This window comes from Apteryx rowi, unplaced genomic scaffold (assembly GCF_003343035.1).
Source record: "Apteryx rowi isolate R43461 unplaced genomic scaffold, aptRow1 scaffold_681, whole genome shotgun sequence".
Lineage (NCBI taxonomy): Eukaryota > Metazoa > Chordata > Aves > Apterygiformes > Apterygidae > Apteryx > Apteryx rowi.
In genome coordinates this window covers 118,029-139,920 of record NW_020450962.1, presented here as the reverse complement: position 1 = coordinate 139,920, position 21,892 = coordinate 118,029, and the positions used below count along the sequence as shown (strand labels likewise).

Below are 21,892 nucleotides of genomic sequence, written 5' to 3'. Positions count from 1 at the left end.
ACAGAGATGTTATATTTTAATAAACAATGCTCCGTTTTATTTCTTCTTGCATTATTACTTTCATATTGGAAGATGCCCCTTCCCAGGAGCTGTTTCTTGGGTTGAAGTCATGAAGTTTTATTCTTGGTTGGTAATTAAATGCTAGAGCTGTTTTTTCTGTGTTTGGGAGGCTTCTGGTATTTAAACTCTCAGGGCTCACGTCAGAGGCAGCCCCTCTTCCCCCACCATGGTGGAGACGGACTGATGGCAGGGGCTACCTGGTATGGAGGTGTGCGGGGAAACAGCTGTGCTTACGGGTCCCCCGGTGCCAGGAGAAGGTGTGGGAGAAAGCCCAGCCTGCCTTTCAGAGTGCACTTTGGCTGAGGACATAGACTCTTGGTGACTTTAGGAGGTTTGGGCTCTGCTTCCCTCCAGGCCTCAAGCGGGGGTCCCGCGTGGGACAGATCTCAGGGCTGCATCATCCCCAGACAGATGGACGGTTCCTGGTGCATCAGTGTCGTGGGGATGCCAGGACAGGGGAGGGCACCAGGCCAGCTGGACCTGGACAGAGCTGTTTTCTGGTTAAAGCTGTGGCCACTTCTTCAGCCACTGCAGCTTAGAGCAGGCTGCAGTGGAGAGATGGCTTTTTGGGTTAACAGCACATGGCTTTGCAAGCATGACCAGCCCCTGGTGGTGCATTTTCCCTTGGGCTGCACAAGCTGGTCAGTGGACAACTGCCCTGTGCCTGCACCCARATTTTTGTGGGAGCCACAGAGCCAGCCTTGGGTGTCTGTCTTCTCCCTTTTCCAGCATTCGTTATCTTGGCATTCGCGTTTCCTGCATGTTCAGAATCAAAAAGCCTGCTCCAGTTTCAAGGAAAAAATAATGACAGTTTGGGGTTTCCCATGGAGATGGGTGAAAGGGAGGGTGTGATTTCGGAGCAGGGAGGGTTGCTTATTTGGAAACTGCAGTTCCCAGTTCATGCTTGGTTCAGTGGGGAGTTACCGGATCTCTGTTTAAGTGGAGAGCTGGGGGTCAAGGCTGAAATATCTGCACAGTGCTATCTGAGGTGCCACAGGAATCAGAGGTGGTAAATGTTGGCTTTTTCAGTGGGAAACATTGTGGATGGTAGGAGAACCTGATATACAGCCCACTGGGGCATTTCATGCTGAGAAACATCCCAGTTGAAAATTGCAAGCAGATCCCAAACAGGAACTCTGGGTGCTTCAACATCCCCTTCTGCCAGACAGCCGGTTTCAGTCTGTCCCCACAGCATCACTGCTCACATGGAGGCACCAGCTCTGATAGCTGCTCAGGGAGAGCTGGGGAGATGGGGACCAGCCCTGGGGTGCCAGGGTGTCCCTGCAAGCTCCTCTAGGGCATCTCCTGGGAATATGCAGAGAAACTGATGAATCTTGGTGCAATAATGGGGAAGAAGGAAGCTCTAAGAGGGGAGGTTTCCAGCAGGGATGGACTACCTTCTCCTTCAAGTTCCCCCTGCTTATGTTTTGCCCCCGAAACTCTCCCTGCTGTCCTCCCCTCTGGATGCCAGTCAGTGGGCTGGTGGTACCGGGTGTGGGGGGAAGGGCACCCCATGGTGCTGGCTCACCCGTGCTGCACCCTGTTTGCTCAGAGGTGATCCAGGTCCTGCCTTCTCCCCCAGTTTGGTGGCTCCACCAGCCTCGCAGGCTGTCACAGAGCACAGCCACTGCGGGAAGGGCTGGCAGGCCCCATGGGGTGAAAAAGGAGCGGAGTTTGCTCAGCATGGAAGCAAAAGGAGCCTGATTCCGGGAGGTGCATCGTCAGCCATGTGGTTCCCCTTTCGACAGGGGTTTCATCTGTGAAATGTTCTTGTTTCATTCCAGAGGGCGTGGGATGGCTTGGCTCTTCTGAGCAGCCTGGTGCTTATATTTCTCTTCTGTTTGGGGGGATTTCCACTTTTCCCATAGCATGGGCTGCTTTATAGCAACCCACTGCAGGGTGGAGAGACGTCTTAGCCTTTTGCCCCCCTCTGCTCTGCGCGGGCGGTTAATCAGCCCTAAACGCCATGGCAGTCGTTTTGTCAGGTTGCCACGCTGCAGTTGCAGAGACATGGGGTATGTGCCATGGGACTTGTCTGACAAGTCCCTGTCCCCTGGGTGCCCAGAGCTCTTCGAAGCATCAATAACCACTTCTGGAGGGGACATCCACTGCAGCAGGTCTTCAGTTTAGGGGCTCCTGGAGGTATCACACATCTACCCTCCTTACACCTTGCTCTGACCGATTGTGCCCCAGAATAGCTGAACTACGGTGCAGTCAGTTGAGGTCCCTCCAGTCCCGTGTAAGCAAACCCCCAGGCCTTGGGCATGTCAGCCTGAGGGCAGGCAGTTCTCCATACCCTGCAAGCAAACATGCAGGCTCTGGCCCTGGCAGAGTCCCGGCTGTCTTGGAGGGCTTGCGTGCACCAGGAGCACCATCTGCTGGTGTCTCCTTAGGCATGTGGACAGCAGACAGCACTGGGTTGCTGCTCATCACCTCTGAGCTGAGCACAGAGGGAGGCCATGGGCCCTCCGCCAGGGCTGGGAGGTTTAGCTCACACTGCAGTGTCCTGACGAGCTGGGACGGGATGAAGATGTATGAGATGTGTTTCTCCCCTGTCTCTCCCAGGGAGAAGGAGGTGCCTGGGGCTGCAGGAGCCAAGACAAGTCATTGATCACAGGTCCCACTGGAGCCTGGGATTTGGGACAGGACGTCCAAGGGTATCATGTTCCCTGGAAAGATGTGCTGACCCTGGGGCAGACACTGGGCTGGAGAGGGCTGGAGAGCTATCTCAGCAGCTTGTGGTCAAAGCAGGGGAGAGAGAAAAAGGTGCTTCTCCCACTGCCATCATCCAGGACATAGACTTAACTTGGGCCATGCGCAGGCCTTACTGCCCTGCAGTTCCTCCTTCAGTGTCAGAAGAAAATGAAAGGAGGAATTAGCAGATTGTCGGGATGAACATCCCTCATTTCCAGCTTTCATTTCTTTGCCTTGCCCAGTAGATGGTGCAGGGACCCAGCACAAACCAGCCGCTCGGCATCGGGCTGTCTCCCACAGACATCTGTGTGGAGCTTTGATTTCCTAACACTGTGCCTAAAGGCTTAACAGGTGGTACGGACTAGAGAAACACGGGCTTGCGCTGGGGAGGAGATGCTGCTGTCCAGGAACCAGGTCAAGGAACAGGCCCAGCCATAGCCAAAGCATGGAGCTGACAGCTGAACGCAACCTGACGTATGCCTGCTTGGGACTCGCCTCATCTCAGCACACCAGCAACGAAAAGCAGCCAAAGAAACAGCCCGTTGGACCTTTCTGCAACAAAACCCTGTAGAAGAACATCRTGTCAGGTGCATTTGAGCCCACACAGCTGCTTCCCACAGCAGTGTGCAAGTCTGACTGTGTGAGCTTCATAAAAGCCTGTGATCAGGGGCACACTGACACATGCTTTTTGAAGCCAATAAAGATAGCTAATAAGATACCTTATAAAATAAAAGAGCTGATAAGATGAAGCTAATAAGGTAGCAAATGCTGATAGCTCACGCGATTAACCAAAGTCTCTCCTCACTCCTAGTTAAAACATTCATACATAGTTATTGCAAAGCAGAAACTGCCCAGACACAGAAAGAGGAGTATGATGGTTCAGACTGGGTCTTCATCCTGTTTTTCTCTTGCTGAGCTGGCAGGTACAGCTTGGCTTTAGCTCACCGGGAACGGTGGATAGGCTCCTGCTTCCAGTCCCTGTGCTGTTGGTGACTGCGCTTAAACGCAGCTGGGGTGCCTGGAACGAGCTGTACCAGTGGAGTTGGATCGTGGTATCACATCCTTGCCCAGTGCTGGGACAATTTAGCTAGTAATGAGGGTTTGGGGGACTGTGGCCAGGTGGCCAGGAGTGGGGGGACAGGCCAGGCGTTGCATGGGCTCCGTCACCAGCGCCGGGGCAGGGGAGCATGCCCGCTGCTGCCAGCTCCCCCCACGCTGGGGTCCTGGGGCTGGGTGACAAGAGGGAAGAGCAGCCCATGGAGGAGAGCCCAGCAGAGCTTTCTCACCCGTCTGCAGCTGGTTATCGCCCAAGGAGATCCACGGGTCCAGGGAGGGAGGATGCAGATGGCTACTGCTCCCAAGCTGCCCCCCCCCCCCCATGCAAACAGGCAGTGACCCTCTTCTTCCCCGGGGCGGAGGAAGCACAGTCCTCCCCATCGGAGGGCAAATGCAAATCCCTGCAATATCCCACTGGGGCAGACTCACTGCTGCGGGGCTTGCCAGGGAGCTGGCACATTGCTGAGCACGAGGAGCAGCCCACCGGGCTAGCAAACGCTCGGGGACCAGCGTGCATGGCTAGGCAGAGCCCGGCTCCTCCGGCAGCCTCCTGCGACTCCTGCTGCCGTGCACGGAGCGCAGGGCTTGTGTGGGAGGGATAACTCATCCCAGAGCCGGAGCCAGAGGTGTCGGACGGAAAGAGCTCGCCACAGGGACGGAGGCAAACTCCGCTGCCAGTGCCGCCTTCCTGGAATCGCCGGGGACATCCAGGAGGTGGGAAACATTTTGAGAGGAGAGCTTTATTCCCCCAGCGGGATCATGACTTGGGGGTTTCGGTACAGCGTCTTTCTGTTGCTGTGCCTCGCAGCATGCCAGGAGGCGCGGGCTTCCCAGGTGAGCATCGCGGCCGGGCTGGGATGGGGGAAGGAGGATGCGGGGCCCCTCTCTTGCAAAAACAGCATAGCACTGACCATTGGGGATGTTTGCAGGAAAATCACGGGGCTGAGTGGGGGCAGAGTGGATATGACCATTTTTCTGCACTGCTGCTCTTTCTCCTGGCTCTCATGTTTTCCAAGACCCATGTGTGTCGCCAAGCTACCCGTCTTAGAAACGCTTTCTGGAGCTTTTTTGTTTTCTTCTTTTTCCTGACTCCCATCTTTCCAAAGCAGGAATTTGGGGGGAAAAAAAGCCTTCTGGATTTCTCCACCTCCCTCTTGAAATCTTCTCCTCAAGTTCACACAGTTCAAGATGTGAATATATGTTTCAGGCTCTGTAAAATTCACTCCACCTGTGTCCCTAACAAATGGGTCAGGGCTCTTCCTCTGCTCTCGYATCCCCAGACCAGACGTTCCCCTGGGAAAGTCGGGGCAAGATTTCAGCCCCAGCACCTCTCCCCTCTGCTTTGTAGCCCAGCTGCACCAGAGTTTTGAAGGAGTCACCAGGCTGCGAGCGCAGAAGGTGTCAGTGAGGATGTTATCGTTATAGAGCGTGGTTTCCGTAGGGCTTCTGGTTGAGTCCAGTCCCCACAAACGCCCATTAAATCATGACCAAGCACACAAGAAACAGAGAATGCAACCATTTTAATGGGAGAGCCAGTGTTTGTAACGGTTAAACATCCTCGCAGGCAGTCAGTAAGCGCCCTGAAACCAGACCACGATCAGACGCCGTGGAGAGCTGCTACCTTGCATCTGTCCTCCAAGCACGCAGTGGGGTGAAGCAGTGGCTGCAAGGCTATTTGCTGGCCCAGGGGGGATGGTTGGAGTCAGGCCTCCTGGGTGATGCTTCGGGAGTTATCCATGAGGGATCTTTAATAAACCAATGAACAGGCAGAGGGGTAGAGGAAGGGAGATGATGGAAATTTTCCTCCTGGGAGAAGGCATGGCCAAGGGTAAGTGTCCAGCGATACTACTGGTAGGGGTACGGAGGGCACAGACAGACTCAAAGCAGGTAAAACTTGCCAAGATTTCTCCTTCTTTTGTTAAAGTAACTAATTTCTCCTTTTTTTTTTTTTTTTCAGTGTTTCTGTGACACAGGGCAGTTTGGGGTGGGAATGGCCTTGCAGTGGGAGGGTGGTGAGCAGGTCAGGGACCGTGGGAGGTGAGCGAGGCCATTAGGTTGTTCATTCATGAGTCAGGATCAGACCGTTCTAGTGTTAGCAATCACAGGGGCATGCAGTTTGGAGGTCTGCCTTTTTTTTCTCTGTAGACCCTCAATAGTTACTTGCAAAGGCGCTTATCCACACTCCACGCACCGGACTAGCAAGAGGGCCTGGAGGCCGACAGCCCTCCCTTTGCAAGGGCTCAGGCCAGGCAGGAGCGCTTAGCACAAGCCTTTGTCCCCAGCAACTGGATGAAGGGATTCAGAGCCCCCCTGTTTCCTCCAGCTGCTTTGCCTTTGCCTGCTTTGCCCAGCAGGCACATGGACCAAGTCAGAGCCAAGACTCTGATGGTGTGGGCTTCCCTGGGCACGCTTCCCTGTTGAAGAGAAAAGCTTTGTATAGGATGGAGATGAAGTTCTGCAAATCTTTGAGGTGCAGAAATGACTTTGCTTTGCTCAGCTCTTAGTCTTTTTTTTTTTTTTTTTTTGGTTTTAAGTCAATTCTGCAGGAAACCTATAATAAAGATGCCCGTCTCCTGAATGAGTCAGTCCCTTGGTAGTTATTAGTTTGCAGGCAAAAGTCCCACAAGTGTTTCTGGCCCCAGAAAAACTCACAAGACATCTGTTTTCCTATTATTTTGTAATATGGAAGTGGGACATAGACCTAGTTCCAGCAGGACTAAACATGAGTTATGGCATCTCTCCCAGGACTAACAAAGTGATTACAGCCCTGCTTGTAGCATTAAAGTGCTGCATTATCCTCTTAGACGTTGGAAGCAGGCTTGAGCTAAGCATTTCTCTTGCAGGCTAAAAAACTCTTTTGTCTGGTCACATGAAAAAAAAAAAAAAAAGTCTGAGAAGATCTTTGATGCTGCAGAAATCTTGGAAAGACCATTCCCACAGAGCCAGTACAGGCCGTTTGCAAGCAGGCTGGGTCCCAGGTCCTACTCCAGCTTCAAAGCTAGTGGAGTCATAGACCCAAATCGTGGCAGGAACCAAAAGCTCAGCAGGGTGGAGGAGGTGATGCTGCTCCTCCTTCGCAGGGCACTGCCACTGCTCCTGGGACGCCCACAGCAAGGTTGTTTTCCATGGCAGCATTGAACAGCGAGGAGCAGCTCACAAAACAGCAGATGTTGACAATGATTTGGGTCTGGCAGGTGGACTCCTGCCACAAAGCTCTCCATGACACTGCAAAGCACCCGTGCGGGTATTTGACTGAGACGGCTGCCGGCTTCTTTCCAGTGTCATTTTCACAGTGTTTGTTTGCTGGGAGGCCTTCTCCCAGACAGGGAATTTCCACTGTGCATTCTCCTTTTTGAAAGCCATCGTGCTCCTCGTGGCAGCTCTGGCACAAAGCACTTTCCAAGGACCAGCTGTGATAGCAAAGTTGCTGTTGCTCTTGCATGCAACCATCACAAGATACAAGGCCTATGGATTATGTTTGGTTGCAAGGAAAGTTAGTCCTCTGGGTCATACAGAGCAGTTCCCAGATCTGTGTAGACCATGGGGTTTTCCTTGTCCTGCCTGTCTGGAGCTCTTCTCCGAGGCTGTGAAAGAAAGAGAGGGAACAAACCCTATTCCCAACCTGTCCTTGACAGTGGCATAGGGAGATGTCTCTGCTGGAAGGTATTGGATGCGGACACCTCTAGACATGCTAAAGCAGGCAGGTCACTGCCCTGAAGGTGCCAACACCACCCTCAAAATGTTAAGAGGCCCCACCATAGTTCCCCTTAGGCCTGCATGGACACCACATGATGAGTTGGGAGAGTCATGTAGGGGTCGCTCCTGTTCAAACACTGCAGGGGGACAGGTAGGTTGGAGCAGTGGGTGGAAACCAGGAATGCAGGAGAGAGGAAGAAGGGATAAGTGCTTGGCCTATGTCCCTGCACATTTTCTACAGGGGAAGCAGTCTGGGGGCATTTGAGGCACTGGCTTTTCCTGCTGAACCAGTGGTTTCATCCTTGCAGAACTGCCTCAACAAACAGCAGCTCCTGGCCGCCATCCGCCAAATGCAGCAGCTGCTGAAGGGGCAGGAGACACGCTTCACTGAGGGCATCCGCATGATGAAGAGCCGGCTGACCACGCTGCAGAACACCGTGACCAAAGCTGCCCTGGACCCGCCTGCCGGTAAGGACACAGGCTGTCTGTGGCATCAGCTCCAGCTTGAGTGGCTCGCCGGGCACTGTCCCCTGCCTATCTGCTCTGCCCCTCTCTGGGGGCAAAACTGGGCGCAGAGCCCATCCCTTCATCCTTGGGCAGGGCTGCCCCAGGGAGGGCACCAGATAGCCCCACAGCTCGGTCCCAGATCTCACCATTGGCTGGGATCCCATGGGAAGGCAGACTCTTGCGTATTTACTGAGCACCCTGGGTCCCAGCCTGCCTGCAGTTTGGCTGTGACCAGCAGGAGCAAAGCCATGGATAGACTGTGGGTGGATGAAGCACTGAGCATCCATCCCTGCCACACATCCCTGACTGTCACCCCCCAGGTCTGCCCTGGCTAGTTGCTGGCAATGTGTTGACACTTTTCATGGGTGCAAACGGTTTCCCCAAATGCCCAGCAGTGAGTCCTCCATGCATGAAAGAGGGAAAGGATGTTTCATGTGCAGGCAGGCAAGTATGGGTCAGGTGGGTCCCCATCACTGCCCCCTTTCTGGGAATGCTGTGCATACATCTTCCTCTGCCTCCAGCCCCGTACTCATTGCTTGGTTCCTGACCCTGGGAAGCACCTTGGGATCCTGTCACTCTTGGTGGCTGTCTGTGCTGCTCAGCAAAACCACCACAAGTTATGGTCTGGGGTGGTCAGAAGTGCTGGCGTGGATCTGGAGATGTCTGTGGGGCAGGAAGAGAGGCCTGAAGAGGCAGCAGATGTCTGTAGCTTCCCTGGTGGCCAGTTTTAGGCTGCCCATGCGGATGAATTGGTGCTAAACAAAGCAGACATTCCCTGGGCTCTGTGTGCAGTCTGTGGGAAGAGATGGGCCATTCCAGGAGGGGTTTCACAGGACCTGAGTTAAGCTCCTGCTGGCTGAGCTGAGCAAAAGARGGTCTGCTGGCTGCCCTGAGCAGAGTTTGAACATGCACATAGTTCAGTTTGCAGCCAGTGCAGCCCTTTATAAAACACCTCCAGTTGCTTTTGTAGAATCAAAGGATTACTGAGGACTGCAGGGAGCTCTGGAGGTCTCTGGTCCAACCCCATGCTCAGGGTAGGGCCAAGCAGATCAGGTAGCTCAGGGCTGTGTCCAGTTGAGGTTTGGGTATCTCCAAGGATGGAGATTCCACAGCCTCCCTGGACCCTTGTTTCTGTGTTTGGACACCCTCATGGTGAAAATATTTCTCCTAATATCTAACTGGAGTTTTCCGTCTTACAGCTTGTGCCCACTGCCCCATGCCCATCCACTGTGCACCTCTGAGAAGCATCTGCTTCCATCTCCTCTATAGCCCCCCATCAGGCAGTGGAAGATACAAAGGGATCCCTCCTTTTCCTTCCTTTCTCCAGGCTGACAAACCCGGCTCCCTCAGCCTCTCCTCCTACACTGGGTGCTCCAGTCCCCACCATCTGGGTGGCCTCCACTGGACTTGCTCCAGCGTAATGATTTTTTTGTTGGTTGGAGGCGGGGGGGAGGGGGCAGAATTGCACACAGTACTCCAGATACGGTCTCACAAGCGTGAATTGAGGGTCTTGCAACTTTTCTTTTGGGATCCCTGAACATCCTCATCCCAAAGCGCTCCCAGCTGACACTGGCATCTGGAGCATCACCACGGCTTTGCTCAGTTTGTAACTTTACAGATGCTAGTGTGTATTCTTGTGTATCGGCAGATGACCCCTTTCCTATGCAGATTCAGATAAGGGCAGCTCTATCTCTTTCTGTAACAGGCAACACTGCCAAGGGGTTCTGGGAAGTGCTCCTTTCAAGGYTGGTATCAAGGAAGGTTGCTGGAGTTTGCTTTAAGCCTCTAAGCCTGGGAAATGGAGACAGTTCCTGAGGCAGAGCTCTCCCTGGAAACTGGGCACTAGCTCTGGGCTAAGATGCTCAAAGGTCCTGCATGCAGCTGGACCACTGCTGCTATAGGACTGATGTGCACACATGCCAAATACCACTTTTTCATTGGGATGTGCCTTGACCCAGCCTCACTGAATTCTCTTTCACTCAGAAGGCGAGCAGTAGGCCTTGGTTGTTTAAAACAATGCTCTGGTGGTACTGCGTACAAAGGGAGATGTTTCCTGTTTCAGCAAAACGGGTTCAAAAGCAGGTGAACTCTCAAACATCAACAGCAGAGAGTGCTTTAACCACAGAGCGTGAGCAGAATGACTGCTGAATTCCTCTCCTTTTCTGATAAATACTTGGCTCAAATTCAAACAACTCTCCGGACTAGTAAGATAGGCGAAGATTCAAGAGCCCTTGTTCAAGCCGCATAGTTAGCTGTAAAGCAGAGAGCTCCTGGCATGCTACTGAGGAAGAGTAGGCTGAAAAATTGCATCTGCAACAAAAGACCCACAGTTCCCCTGCCTGGATCATGAAACCTGGATGGTCAGCAAAAATCTCTCCCAGAAAGGGCAGAAACATGCTGTTGCAGAGGTAGAGATGTCTCAGTCTGGCCCACATCAGTTCAGGCAGTTGCAGGAAAAGTCATTTATGCAGTTGAGCAAAGGAGTCTCCTCTTGCATGGGAAATGAAGACATTGCTAGGGAACATGACTGGCGTGTGGTAAAAGGCTATGTTGTTTAACAGCACCCAACAGTTGTGATGACTGTGCAGGGCTCATACATGAGACCAGGAGGACAAAGCAAAGGGCACCACAGGACTCCTGGTATAGCAGCCAGACTGTGGCAGTGGCACCTTTGCAGTGTGGTGAGGAGCAAACTCCCCTCTCCCTGCTCCTTCACAGGCTGGCGCAACTCTTTGGTCTTCAAAGGACTGTGCAGATTCATGGAGAGCAGATCCACAAAGGGGTGGGTGGCTAAGGGGACCAAGAAGGGCTGCTCACTTGCACCACCTGAACAGCCACAGGGCTGCTCAGTCCTGTTCATCTCATCTTGGCTTTCTCTTCAGGCTTGGCTGTTAATGATTAACCTCTGTGTATATCTGGAAAATAATAGAAGCAGCTGTTAAAGAGGAGATCTAGTCTTGCACACTGGAGGAACTGGGTGAACTGCGGTGAAGTTAGGGACAGTCAAGATAAGCTGGTCTTATCAGAGAGCACTGACTGAACATTGCATRGGTTGTTTTCTACTGTATTTGAATGTCTAATAAACCATGTGGCCATGCCAGGACTCTAATAAAATAATTGGGCAGAATAGCAAATATTGGTCAGCAATGGGCACTGGGCCCATTTTTTGTGCTTGCTTGGTTCCTTTCTGAGAACTTGTAAAACTTGCCCCGTAACACCAGTTTCCTTGTTCAATAACAGACCTTCTAGACCGTGGTAGCAACTGTTAACCCAGCAGGTTCACAGGGACTCTCCCCACCTCCTTAGATGCTGAGATGGCAGGGCAGGTGGAAAGGGAGCAGAGTCCAGGGGGCATAGGAGAGTTGTCAAATGCCAGGGCTGTTCCATTAAAGAACAAGCCAAACCTGAGTAAGCCAGGTGGAAAGCCTCAGAAAGTGTCATGCTTTCCCTGTTAAACTGATTTAAACCCTGCCCCTGCTTCTTTCTCTTCCTCCTCCTATTCTGCGCTAGGAGTGGGGACTGTGGGTGGCCAAGGTGCAAGGACTGTGGCAAGCTCTGCTGCGGCCCTGCTTTCCCCTTCTTTGCATGTGCACTGGTGTCTCCCTGGATCTCCCCAAGGAATTATGCTTGAGGCTGAATTGGGAATGATGCTTACAAGGGCATTTGCAAATCTGGTGCTTCCTAGGCATCAGCATGTTGCCATTGCCCCCCTAGGCAATCATCTCTTAGCAGGGTAACTTTGCAGGTGGTTTTGGGACTGGTGATGGTAGATGTTACAGCTTTTGGAGGACCAGTCCATCGAAGTTTTTGTGGATAGAGAGGAAATCCAGCTCTGAACAGGGCAGAAGGTGAATAGGGAGTGCACGGATAGGTTTTCAGCACATGAACGGTTCTCACTGCAGGCTGAAGGGTTGCTCAGACCAAGAGTATTTGGTCAAGCCCTCCATCCACACGCATGCTGTCTGGGAGGCTACTGTGGAAGTTGCTCTCTGGGATATTTCAGATGTGTGTTACTGCTGTGGCCAAGACCTCAGCTCTGTTCTTTCATAGCTGACAAACCACATGATAGGTGAGCAACTGCTAGCACGAAGGATACAAGCAATTCTGAGTGCAGGCTGGTTGCCCACTTTGATGGCAGAGTAGTCTCTGTGAGATAAGGTGTGTTTGCAAACAGGTGAAAGCTTTGACCTCCCGTGCTTTGGTTTATTTTCTTAAAGGTTTGCCTCCTGCAGCTTGTCTTTCGAGGTCAGATGGTGGTGTACTGGGTCCACCTGAGCAGCACTGTATTGCTGCCCCTTCCAACTCCTGGATCAGAGATTGCTTTCTGTTTTTGAGGCTGTTAGTGCTGATTGTCTCCAAATGTCACCAAATGAGGCATCTTGTCTCTCTCCCTTAGCAACTGTGCTATATTTTCCCATGTGTGCTTAGGTGTGTTCTTCAGTGGCATACAAAGCAAGGGAGCAGCTTCTCTAATCCCACCTGCTCCCCCTTGTCTTTCCAGAAGCACCTACCTGAATATTTAACCCCTCATGCTCCCCATGGTGCCTTTGCAGTGTCCTGCCCTGCCCTACAAGCTCCTGTGGATGGACAGAAGTTTGGTACGAAGTATTTGGTGGATCATGAAATCCATTTCACCTGCAACCCGGGCTTTGAGCTCCTGGGCTCCAGCACACGGATGTGCCAGGCAAACGGCAGCTGGACTGGAGAGGAACCTCAATGCAAAGGTACTTTTCAGTCTTTTTCAGTGTGGGGATGGGAGATCTCATCACCACACAGCTTCTGAAGTAGCAAGCATGCATATCTGCAGATGAGGGGACAAAAGGGTCATTTTGGGGAGCTGATCTGCTACATGTTTTTCAGCCAGTTCTTAGCATCCAGTGTGTGCACTGGCAATGCCGGCCTGGGAATCTGGCACTTATCTCCACAGCATTCAGGTTTTTGTGCTGCAAACCTTAAACACCAGCAGCCTGGGGACGGGAAACACCATTGCTTGCCTTCCGCTCTCAGCAGGTTTTATGAAATCCAGCATTTGTTGCTGAGCTTTAATGGTCTGTACTGCTCTAAAAGTCTTTCAGCATCTGCCTCCCTTTTGTACAGAGTGTATTTTGAGTGCTGGTAACAGGAGATGCTGCCCCATGCATCATATTTCTAGACAAGCACAGGATGCTTCACAGCCCAGACAATGACTGTCCCATCTGTCTTCTCTTGAATTGGAATGTTTTTCACTTTTGGTGCCGAGAGCTGATGATCTGAGCATAAAACAAAGCTCCAATAGACAACTTATTTCATAATAAAAATCAGTGCCTAGAAGTGGCTGGCACAGCCCATTATAATAACTCCCTTCAAATGCCTGGCCGGAAAGCTGCCTTCCCATCAGTGCATGACAGGTTCAAACTGGCAAACAGGAATGCTGGATATAATTGCCTCTGCTAAAAATATTTCCTGGGGAAAAAAATAAATATGTTAGTTAGCAGCCATTTTGGTTAGTGCATTTGCACAGAAAAGGATGGTATAGTCTTGTTTAAGAGTGCATTTTCCAAAATGACTGGACAGATTGAAGCTGAAATGTCACCTACAACACTTGTTATGTGCTGTCATGCATTTGAGTCCAAGGCAGTATGTCTGGGTCCTAATGCAGGCTCCATATGGCCATTGGTATAGTCTCTTGTCCCATCCTTCCCAAGTTGACGATAAGGTGTGACAAATCTTCCCAAACAGGTTTCTAGTTCTGGCCCCCGTTATTGCAACCAGCAATGAGATGGGCATTTTGTAGCAAGGTACTGCTCGTTCTCAGACAGCATATCGTTGGGACAGGAGGGTCATGTTGAACAGGGATCCTTTATACCTGTTTGCCTAGATCTTCCCATGGCAGCTTTTTGCCATGTCCAGCTGCAAGGGCAGGATTATTTTGGCAAGAGGGATTCCCGGGATTGATCAAAGGGATAGGTATTTCAGTTGTCCCCGAGCTGCTAGTGATAAGCTCTGGGCAGGGGATTAAATTCAGAGACTGTAAGGTCTTATGTCCTTAACCCAGTCTCCCTGTCCCTATGCTTGATTTCACCTTTTGGCTTCTCCTGCTCTCTAACTTTCCACTCAACCAAAGTCTTCAGAAAATTGGTGTGGTTCTTAGAGCTCCAGCTCCAAGGGCCTGTTGTTTCATGAGATCCTCTCTCCAACCACGGTTCTGGAGAAAAGCTAGAAATTACAGCTGAAGGCTAACCTAGAAGCTCAGTAACAAGGGATGAGGGGGAGAAGAGGGCATCAATTAATTCTCCCTTCTAAGGTGGGGAGTCATTGTCTTTAAAAACAATTTCATGAGTTTTCAGCCCCTGGAAAGGGCAGGGCTGCTTGAAAACACCTCTTAATAACAAAGCCAGACCCACTTTCTTGTGCTTTGAGATCAGATGATATTGTAGCAAAGAGCATATATTTTGTAATAGTTTTTCCTCAGAGACTGCTCTCTGCGATCAGTCAGTCCCTTGTGCTCCCAGCATGTATGATGAGCCACAGATGAAGCAAGGATTGTGTGGAGGGGAATATGTTTGAGGCAGCTCTTGTTGAAATATTGGCAGTGGGTTGTAGAAACCCCCAGGAGAAATCCTGGAGATGCTCTGCCAACAGCACTGCCTGAAGCCTGTCATTCATGGGCTGCTCTGTTCTTTGTCCCATTGGAGAAGAGGGCTGTGCTTAGCTCCAGAGAGCCACTGTTGAGCATAATGTGTAGTCCATCTGACAGATATTATAACTGCTTCCACTTGATGGAGGTGGGCCTTGCAAAGACCCCCTCTTCCACTGTCCAGGGAAGAAAGTCTTGTGCTAGGTAGGTGTCCCATGATGCCAGTGCCTTACAGGCACAGCTCTGTGTTCAGGCTCGCCTCCAAGACAYGTGGCAAAAAAATGCTCTACCAAGGTCAGAGAGTGAGGGGGTGAAACAACACTTCTTGCAAGCCTAAATAAATTGTCCAGGTAACAAACTCATGAAAGGGACCTGGGCTTCATTGGATGGCCCCGGAACTGGTAGCCCTCTTCTCTAGTCATGATGAAGTGCACTGATTTTTTTGCAAGCCATTACACCAAACCATGTGCGCACATTGTGGACTGGCAACAGAACTAGCAGGCAAAGAAGTTAAGTGCTGACTATCCTCAAATCCCTCCATCATAGCCAAATGTTGCACGGAGGCAGTGTTATATCAGAAACAAAAGCCCGTGTCTGAGTTTGGTGCCCGCAAGCTGAATCGTGCTGTTTGCTCTACCCAATGCCCAGGTATGGGTATGACCTTTCCTGTCTGCAACCTCCCTCCCTGTTGTAAATATCCCCCCCCCCTCCCATTTCCCATCCCCAGTGCTAGCACGGGTCCCCAGGTGTTTGCAGGGCTGCCTGGGTGAATTGCCCCTGGGGCTGAGGGCTCATGCCGCCGTTCTCCCACACAACGCTGTCTTCCTCCAATGAAAGCATCTTGAGAGATTCTCTCTCTCTCCCCAGATGTGCCGATGGTCTGGACATGTAGGAAGAGAATAGGAAAAGCTGGAGATAGGGGTTGGGAGCCATTTAATCCTCTGGGGCTTGCTATAGCACCGAGGAAGAAAGGCTTCTTTATGAGGCTGTCGGGACGAGCGAACACTTGACTGCAAAACCCTTTGTGGCCTTCCCTTGAGGAATACTTGAGCAYGTCATGGCCTCCCAACTCTTGGGACTGAGCCAAGGGACCTGTGTCTTGCGAGCGGCAAGTCCAAGGCTGGAGGAGGAAGAGGGGAGCAATGCTCTTTGACTTCTCATTCAGTAACTTCACGGTCCCTTGGGCCCAGGGTATTTGGGGTATGCTTTTGATGACACACCAGCCCAGCTTGTGGCAGATGCTGGGGATTGTTCCTGTTCACAGTCTAGTTCTCTACATTTTCCCCATAAGGTATCAGTCATGGGGATACACAGTGTGTTGAACAGTTTAAAGTTGCTTTGATTTAGATTCCCAGAGAAGCTCTGCCTGGCCTGTCCCTGGAGAGGGTTCGGATTTGTTTTGTCACTGGGAAGAGTCCCTCCTCTGAGGGACCGGAGATGCTCCCACCCCTCCAACCCCATGGAAACACCAGCTCTAGCTTGAAATAACACTGACAAGCAAGTCAGGTGCCCCAGCTATGAGCCATCCCTCCAAGCTCAGACGTTGGGTTGCTTCTTCTACAAAACACAACTGGGGGAGAAGTGTCCTGCCTTAATAATTCTCCAGAGGTGATGGTGCCACTTGTAGTCCATGGAGACAAGTCCTTTCCCCTCTCTGAGACCTGCTTCTCCCATCGAACACCAAACTCACCAGGCAGGGGTGTGCAGCGTTGAGGATTTCTTAACCTCTTCTGCTTTATCTAAATCATTCCAATATTTGTCTAAGCCATCTCTCACCTCTCAGCTGAGTGGCCCTCCCAGGGTTGGCTTCTAAAAAGATATGGCTTTTTCTTGTGGCAGGTATCAGCAAGTGCTCTAGTCACCCGTGCCAGAATGGCGGGACGTGTGTGGATGGGCTGAACCAGTACGAGTGCCTCTGCCCACAGGAGTGGACCGGAGCGAACTGCCAGTATCAAACGCAGACAGGTGCGTAAGCCACTTCCCCAGGGAAGCAGAAGGGAGTGAAGCTCAGGCGTGCCTCCCAGAGCCTCTTCCCCTTGGGTATGACCCCSTGGTGCTGGTTTGCCCCGTGGTGAGGTTTCAAGGCCTCCACCCTGCTGTCCCAGCTCCGATGCTGTCCTGCCTCTTTGCGTGCAGCAGCTTCCCCAGGCATGAGGCCATTAAAAAGCACCCAAGGTCAATGCAGGCTTTGTGTGGCCTGAAAGGCAAAGGGGGATTTGAATTAGGGCACCCAGGGGAACAGGAACTGAGGTGAAAGCTCAGGTGGAAAAACAACCATGTGGATTGCAAATGAAAATGGAAGGGCTCACTCCTGAAAATGCCCTCCTTGCACATTTTGGCCCCAAATCTCATTTCAAAACCCAGTCGCCCATGCGAAGGCTGCTTGCACGAAGGAGGTGTAGCATCATGGGCAAGCTAGTGCTCGCCGCCGTGCCCTGGGTGCAGAGCTGTCCCTTTTCCCCCCAGCACCCCCCACCCGGAGCATCACCAACGACCCCGCTTTCAGTCGCAAGCCCCGGTGTGCCAAGACTGATCGGACCCAGCACTGCAGCTGCGAGGCAGGTTTCCACATGAGTGGCACGGTGGACAACGGCATGTGCCAGGGTAAGCAAGCAGTGGAGCCCGGTCACGAGTCGTCATTGCGCTGGGGATGGTTGCAGGCTGCCCACCTGGAGCATGGCACGGTTGTGTTTTCTCCCCACAGACATTGATGAGTGCGAGGTCTACAAGCTGGAGGGGGCACCTCGCCTCTGCATGCACGCCTGCATCAATGTCCCCGGCTCCTATCGCTGTGCCTGCCCCCGTGGCTACAACCTCCTCGGCGATGGGAAAAGCTGTGAAGGTGAGGTCCCCCATGAATCTCACTATATTTTTATAGACAAGTATTTTTCTAGGCTAGATGTGTTGGGGGGGGGGGAAATGACAGCAGTTAAGCTTAAAACACTGGTAAATGCATCCAACACTTTGGGGCGACTTTGATAAAGAACATGAGCACCATCACAGTCATGGATCTGTCCCATCAAAACGCTTCTAGGATGCTCTCTGAGACAGCAGACAAATATATAATTGAACACCAAGAATTAGACTTGAGAGGTCAGTTCAGAGGCTGACACTCCTCTTAAAACAGGAGAGTTTATATGCAGAGGAAAACAAAAATGGCACCAGGTAGACATGGTGGCCAAAATTGCTTGTATGAAAGTATTCTGCTGAAAAATAGTTTTTGTGCTGTAAAAATGGTGAGTACTGCCCAAAAGGCAGTTCACATGAAAAAACTCATACTTTCTTTTTTTCTAAGTGGTTACCACAGTTATTGCATGGTTTGATAGCGTCTTGGTGATGCTTACAACAAATATCTTCATTAAAAGGTCCTAATTTTATTTATATATAGGTAAATACATGTAGCGTGTTTGCCTATTTTGTAAACAAAAATATAATGTGTTTTAAACAACTTAGCAGGAAGTTAGGAAAATAGGCTGTCCTGCTGCTGCGACTTTTTTCTCAGGCTCTCCTGTTAACCTCAGCTAGCCTTGGGCCAGTTAACCTGCAGGCAGAAGCAGGGGGGGAAGAGATGGGAGAGAAAAGAAGTGGCAGGAGAACATGGTTTAGGTGTTTTCAGCAAGAGTCGGTTATTTTGATCAGATTCAATCTGGTTGCTTTACAGACATAGATGAATGCGCTCTGTCCCAGAATAACTGCACAAGGGGGACCACATGCATCAACACAGGAGGGGGCTTTCAGTGTGTCAGCTCGGAGTGCCCCCAGTCCAGCGGCAACATCAGCTACGTGAAAACATCRCCCTTGTAAGTATAATGGGAAGAGAGGAGGAGCAGATCTGTGGTGCTGTTTGGGCATGATGTGAAATCTGGGCCACCACATTTTTAGGTCTGGGAGCTTTGATTTGGTCATCCCTATGCTTCTCGGGGCTCACCTCAGACTTGTTTTTCCTTTCTTTATCAGCCAGTGTGAACGCAATCCCTGCCCGATGGACAGCAGAGCCTGCCACCACGCACCCAAAACCATCTCTTTCCACTACCTCCCCCTGCCATCTAACCTGATAACTCCCACCCCTCTCTTCCGCATGGCGACAGCCTCTGCCCCTGGCCGGCCGGGACCGGACAGCCTGCGCTTTGGGATTGTGGGAGGCAACAACAGAGGGCATTTTGTGATGCAGCGGTCAGACAGGCAGACCGGGGAACTGATCCTCGTGCAAAGCCTGAAGGGCCCCCAGACGATAGAAGTGGACGTGGACATGTCTGAGTACCTGGACCGTGCTTTCCAGGCAAAGCATGTGTCCAAAATCACAGTCTTTGTGTCTGCCTACGAGTTCTAGAGGAGGCAGCGGGCACCAGCCAGAAAGCCAGCAGCTCCCGGCTGGTCCTGCCCATCCACCACCCCCTCCTAGCACTCGCGAAAATGAAATGAACTGCCGTCGTCACCCAATAACCGCCCATGCCCTGGGGCAGCACCAGCAAACAGTGAGAGGCCACAGCACTGTAACCACACAGAGAAGTACAGCCTTCAAAGCCCAGACCAAAGAGATGAGGGTACTCGAGGTGACCTCAGCATTTGGACGATCTCAYAAGCCTGTTTGCTCTCACAGTGACGTTCCCTTTTCAGCATCTTCCACAACTTGCACAGCCAAAAGCACTAACCCTGGAAGCAGATGTGTAGCAGGGAAGCTCCAGACAGTAGCATATGCAGAAGCCTCTCTGCAGTTAACCAACCTCTCCTCTGGGTTAAGGTTGTTTTGTCTGAGTCTCCAGGCTGGTTTTACACCCACATACATGAAAAACAGCAAATGAAGTGTGAAAGAAATCATGTGCTCTTCAACAGCAAGCAGCTGTTCCACCACAGAAACCTGGCGAACCCTGGGGTGGGAATAGCAGCGGGCTATCCGCTTACTGGGACACAAGAGAAAGATGTACTCACCAGGAGGAAGTGTACTGCACAGCCTGTGCCAAGCAGAATTTTATTCTCTTCCAAGGCTCACAGAGATGTCCCATAGCCTTTGTGCCTACACAGTGCAGAAAGCAGTGGATGGAAATTAAGGCCCCAATTTTCTTTTCGTACTTCCTTCTGAAAAGTAGTTAAGTTGGTGCAGGCAAGAGGAGAAAAGAGATAGCACAATAGAGCTCAGTCATAGTGGCTACTAGTCTTCATCGATCTGGCCCAGGCTTGTTCATACTGACCACAGCCTAACAAAAGCATGCCCTTTGAATGCTGAAAAACCTGCATTAGCCTTTGGGGTGTTCCAGGTGTTTCAACAAAGCGAGGTGGTTCCATTTCCCTTAGAATAGACCAGGACTGGAAAAATGCCAGTCTGGACTTACAGCCCACAGCTAAGATTTCAACATTGCATAGTGCTCAGGTCTCAGGACACTGGAGATGGCACCCAGTGAGCTGTAAGACAACATGCTGTCAGAATGTGTTTAGTATAAAGTATATTGCACTTGCAGCCCTCAGCATATGTAACAAACTCAAGAAGTCAAAATCTGTTCCAGCCTTTGCTCACAAACTATTTTCTAAATAGCAATTTCAGAGTGAGACTACATAAAAATTAAGTAGACATTTTCATGCCGTGGATAGAGGGAAGCATGTATTATCTTACAGCTCTTGAAACAAATCCTGTTTCCAGTTTCTTATAAATTCAAGGCATAACTTCAGGAGTCAGTTATCCTGAGGAGGAGTCATTGGAGAGGCAGAGGGAGGACTTTATCTGGTATGTTTGTACAGAAATAGCTGGTGAGAAGTTGCTCTTCTTTTCAACTCCTCTTTCATTATGATGGTCCATGACCTTATCCCTATGATAATATATCTTGCAGTGCACCTAACTAGCTCTCAGTGTTGTCTTCAGGAAGAGGATACCACTGTCAGGCAAAAAAGGGAGTCCCAGACAGTCTGGACTTGAGTGAGCAGTTGGTATCATCACATGTGAGAAACTGTGGAACTGGAAGAAGTAGTAATTGGTGCAAGGATTGTGAGGACCTAGGGGGACAGAGCAGTGAGTAGTGCTGAGAAGGATCAGTTGCTAGATGGTGGCCTCCCAGCCCCTTCACCCTCTTCAGCTTGGAAACATGGGACCAAGTCTTGGCCGATGTTTGGAGCATTGCGAGCATGCCACAAGAAGAGAAGAGCAAATGTTCCTTGACTGGGGAATTGTTACTCTCTGGGAATTGCATACGGCTGCACAAAACCCCGTGCGTCCACTCACCCCACCTTACCTTTAACAACTAGGTTTGGTGTGCCTTCAATCAGCAAAAAGTGGCCAAGTATGCTGGGACTGACAAGCACCAGTTCAGTGCAGGCTCTGTGCAATGGAGAGCTTTGTCTTGGTGCTTTTGGAAATGGTTGACTCGAGTGCTGTTCTTGCCCCAAAGCATAGGCAAGTGGAGAGCACAGTGCTCCAGTCCCCTTCAAGTGGTTTAAGCAGCTCCTGCCCCATAAAGTAGTCAGCCACAATGCCAAGTGCTGCAGGATGGCCCAGTCTTACCCTGCATTTCCTTTGCATGGCGATGGGCTAAAAGCTGTGCTACAGCCAGTTCCCGTGTTTCAGCTGATGGGCAGCAACTCCTTAAACCTCTTGAACATGATCACACACATTCATCCACCCAAGACCACAGGGAAGGCCTCGGTAAGATTGTATGAATGTGCCATGCAGCAGGAAGGGGAAAATATTTCAGCTGCATTTGGTACACACGTTGAGGGAACTCAAGGTGTGACTATTTCATTTTTAATAAACCACTGCCTCCACTGTCAGTTATGTTTAAGCAGCTCTAGGAAGCACTAGCTCAGATTCAGCAGTTCAGTTTCTGTTCTTTGCAGATGCAGATATAACAACACATGCACAGGGGGAGGCACCTCTGTCCTATCATCCCTTTCATTCTGAGGTACCCGTTCCTCAAGTGCAGAGCTTGTGCATGTTAACCACAAAAACACAACGTTATGCATGTTTTTTTACTATGATGGTTTTAATACAATTAAATGATGATATAGCCTTTCAGCAGGTGCAGAAGAGAATAAAGTACTTCACGCATCTGTGGTTTGCTCCTGCTCCCTGTGTGGCTGAGAAAGCCATTGCAGTGTGGGTTTTGTAGCAAGAGGGACTGCTCACCTCCAGAACAGCCTTGGAGACAGGACGTTCCTGTTCTTGGAGGGAGGTAGGGATTGGGTTGACAGGGGTGGTTTTGCCAATAAGCTGCCTTGGTTATTTTCAGTTTTCTGCTTTATGTTGTTTGGAAGGGGGCTAGGGTTGTGGGTTTTGTG

The 21,892-nt window shown here is 51.1% G+C and overlaps 1 protein-coding gene across 1 annotated transcript; it reads left to right on the top strand.

Moving 5' to 3' along the window:
* The first annotated feature begins 4,569 nt into the window (after positions 1-4,569).
* Positions 4,570-18,959, top strand: FBLN7 (fibulin 7). Its single transcript, XM_026086123.1, has 8 exons — positions 4,570-4,644; positions 7,815-7,974; positions 12,567-12,737; positions 16,469-16,594; positions 17,096-17,233; positions 17,334-17,471; positions 18,291-18,429; positions 18,587-18,959. The coding sequence occupies exons 1-8, from the start codon at positions 4,570-4,572 to the stop codon at positions 18,957-18,959; spliced, it is 1,320 nt and encodes a 439-aa protein (XP_025941908.1).
* Positions 18,960-21,892: the final 2,933 nt, after the last annotated feature.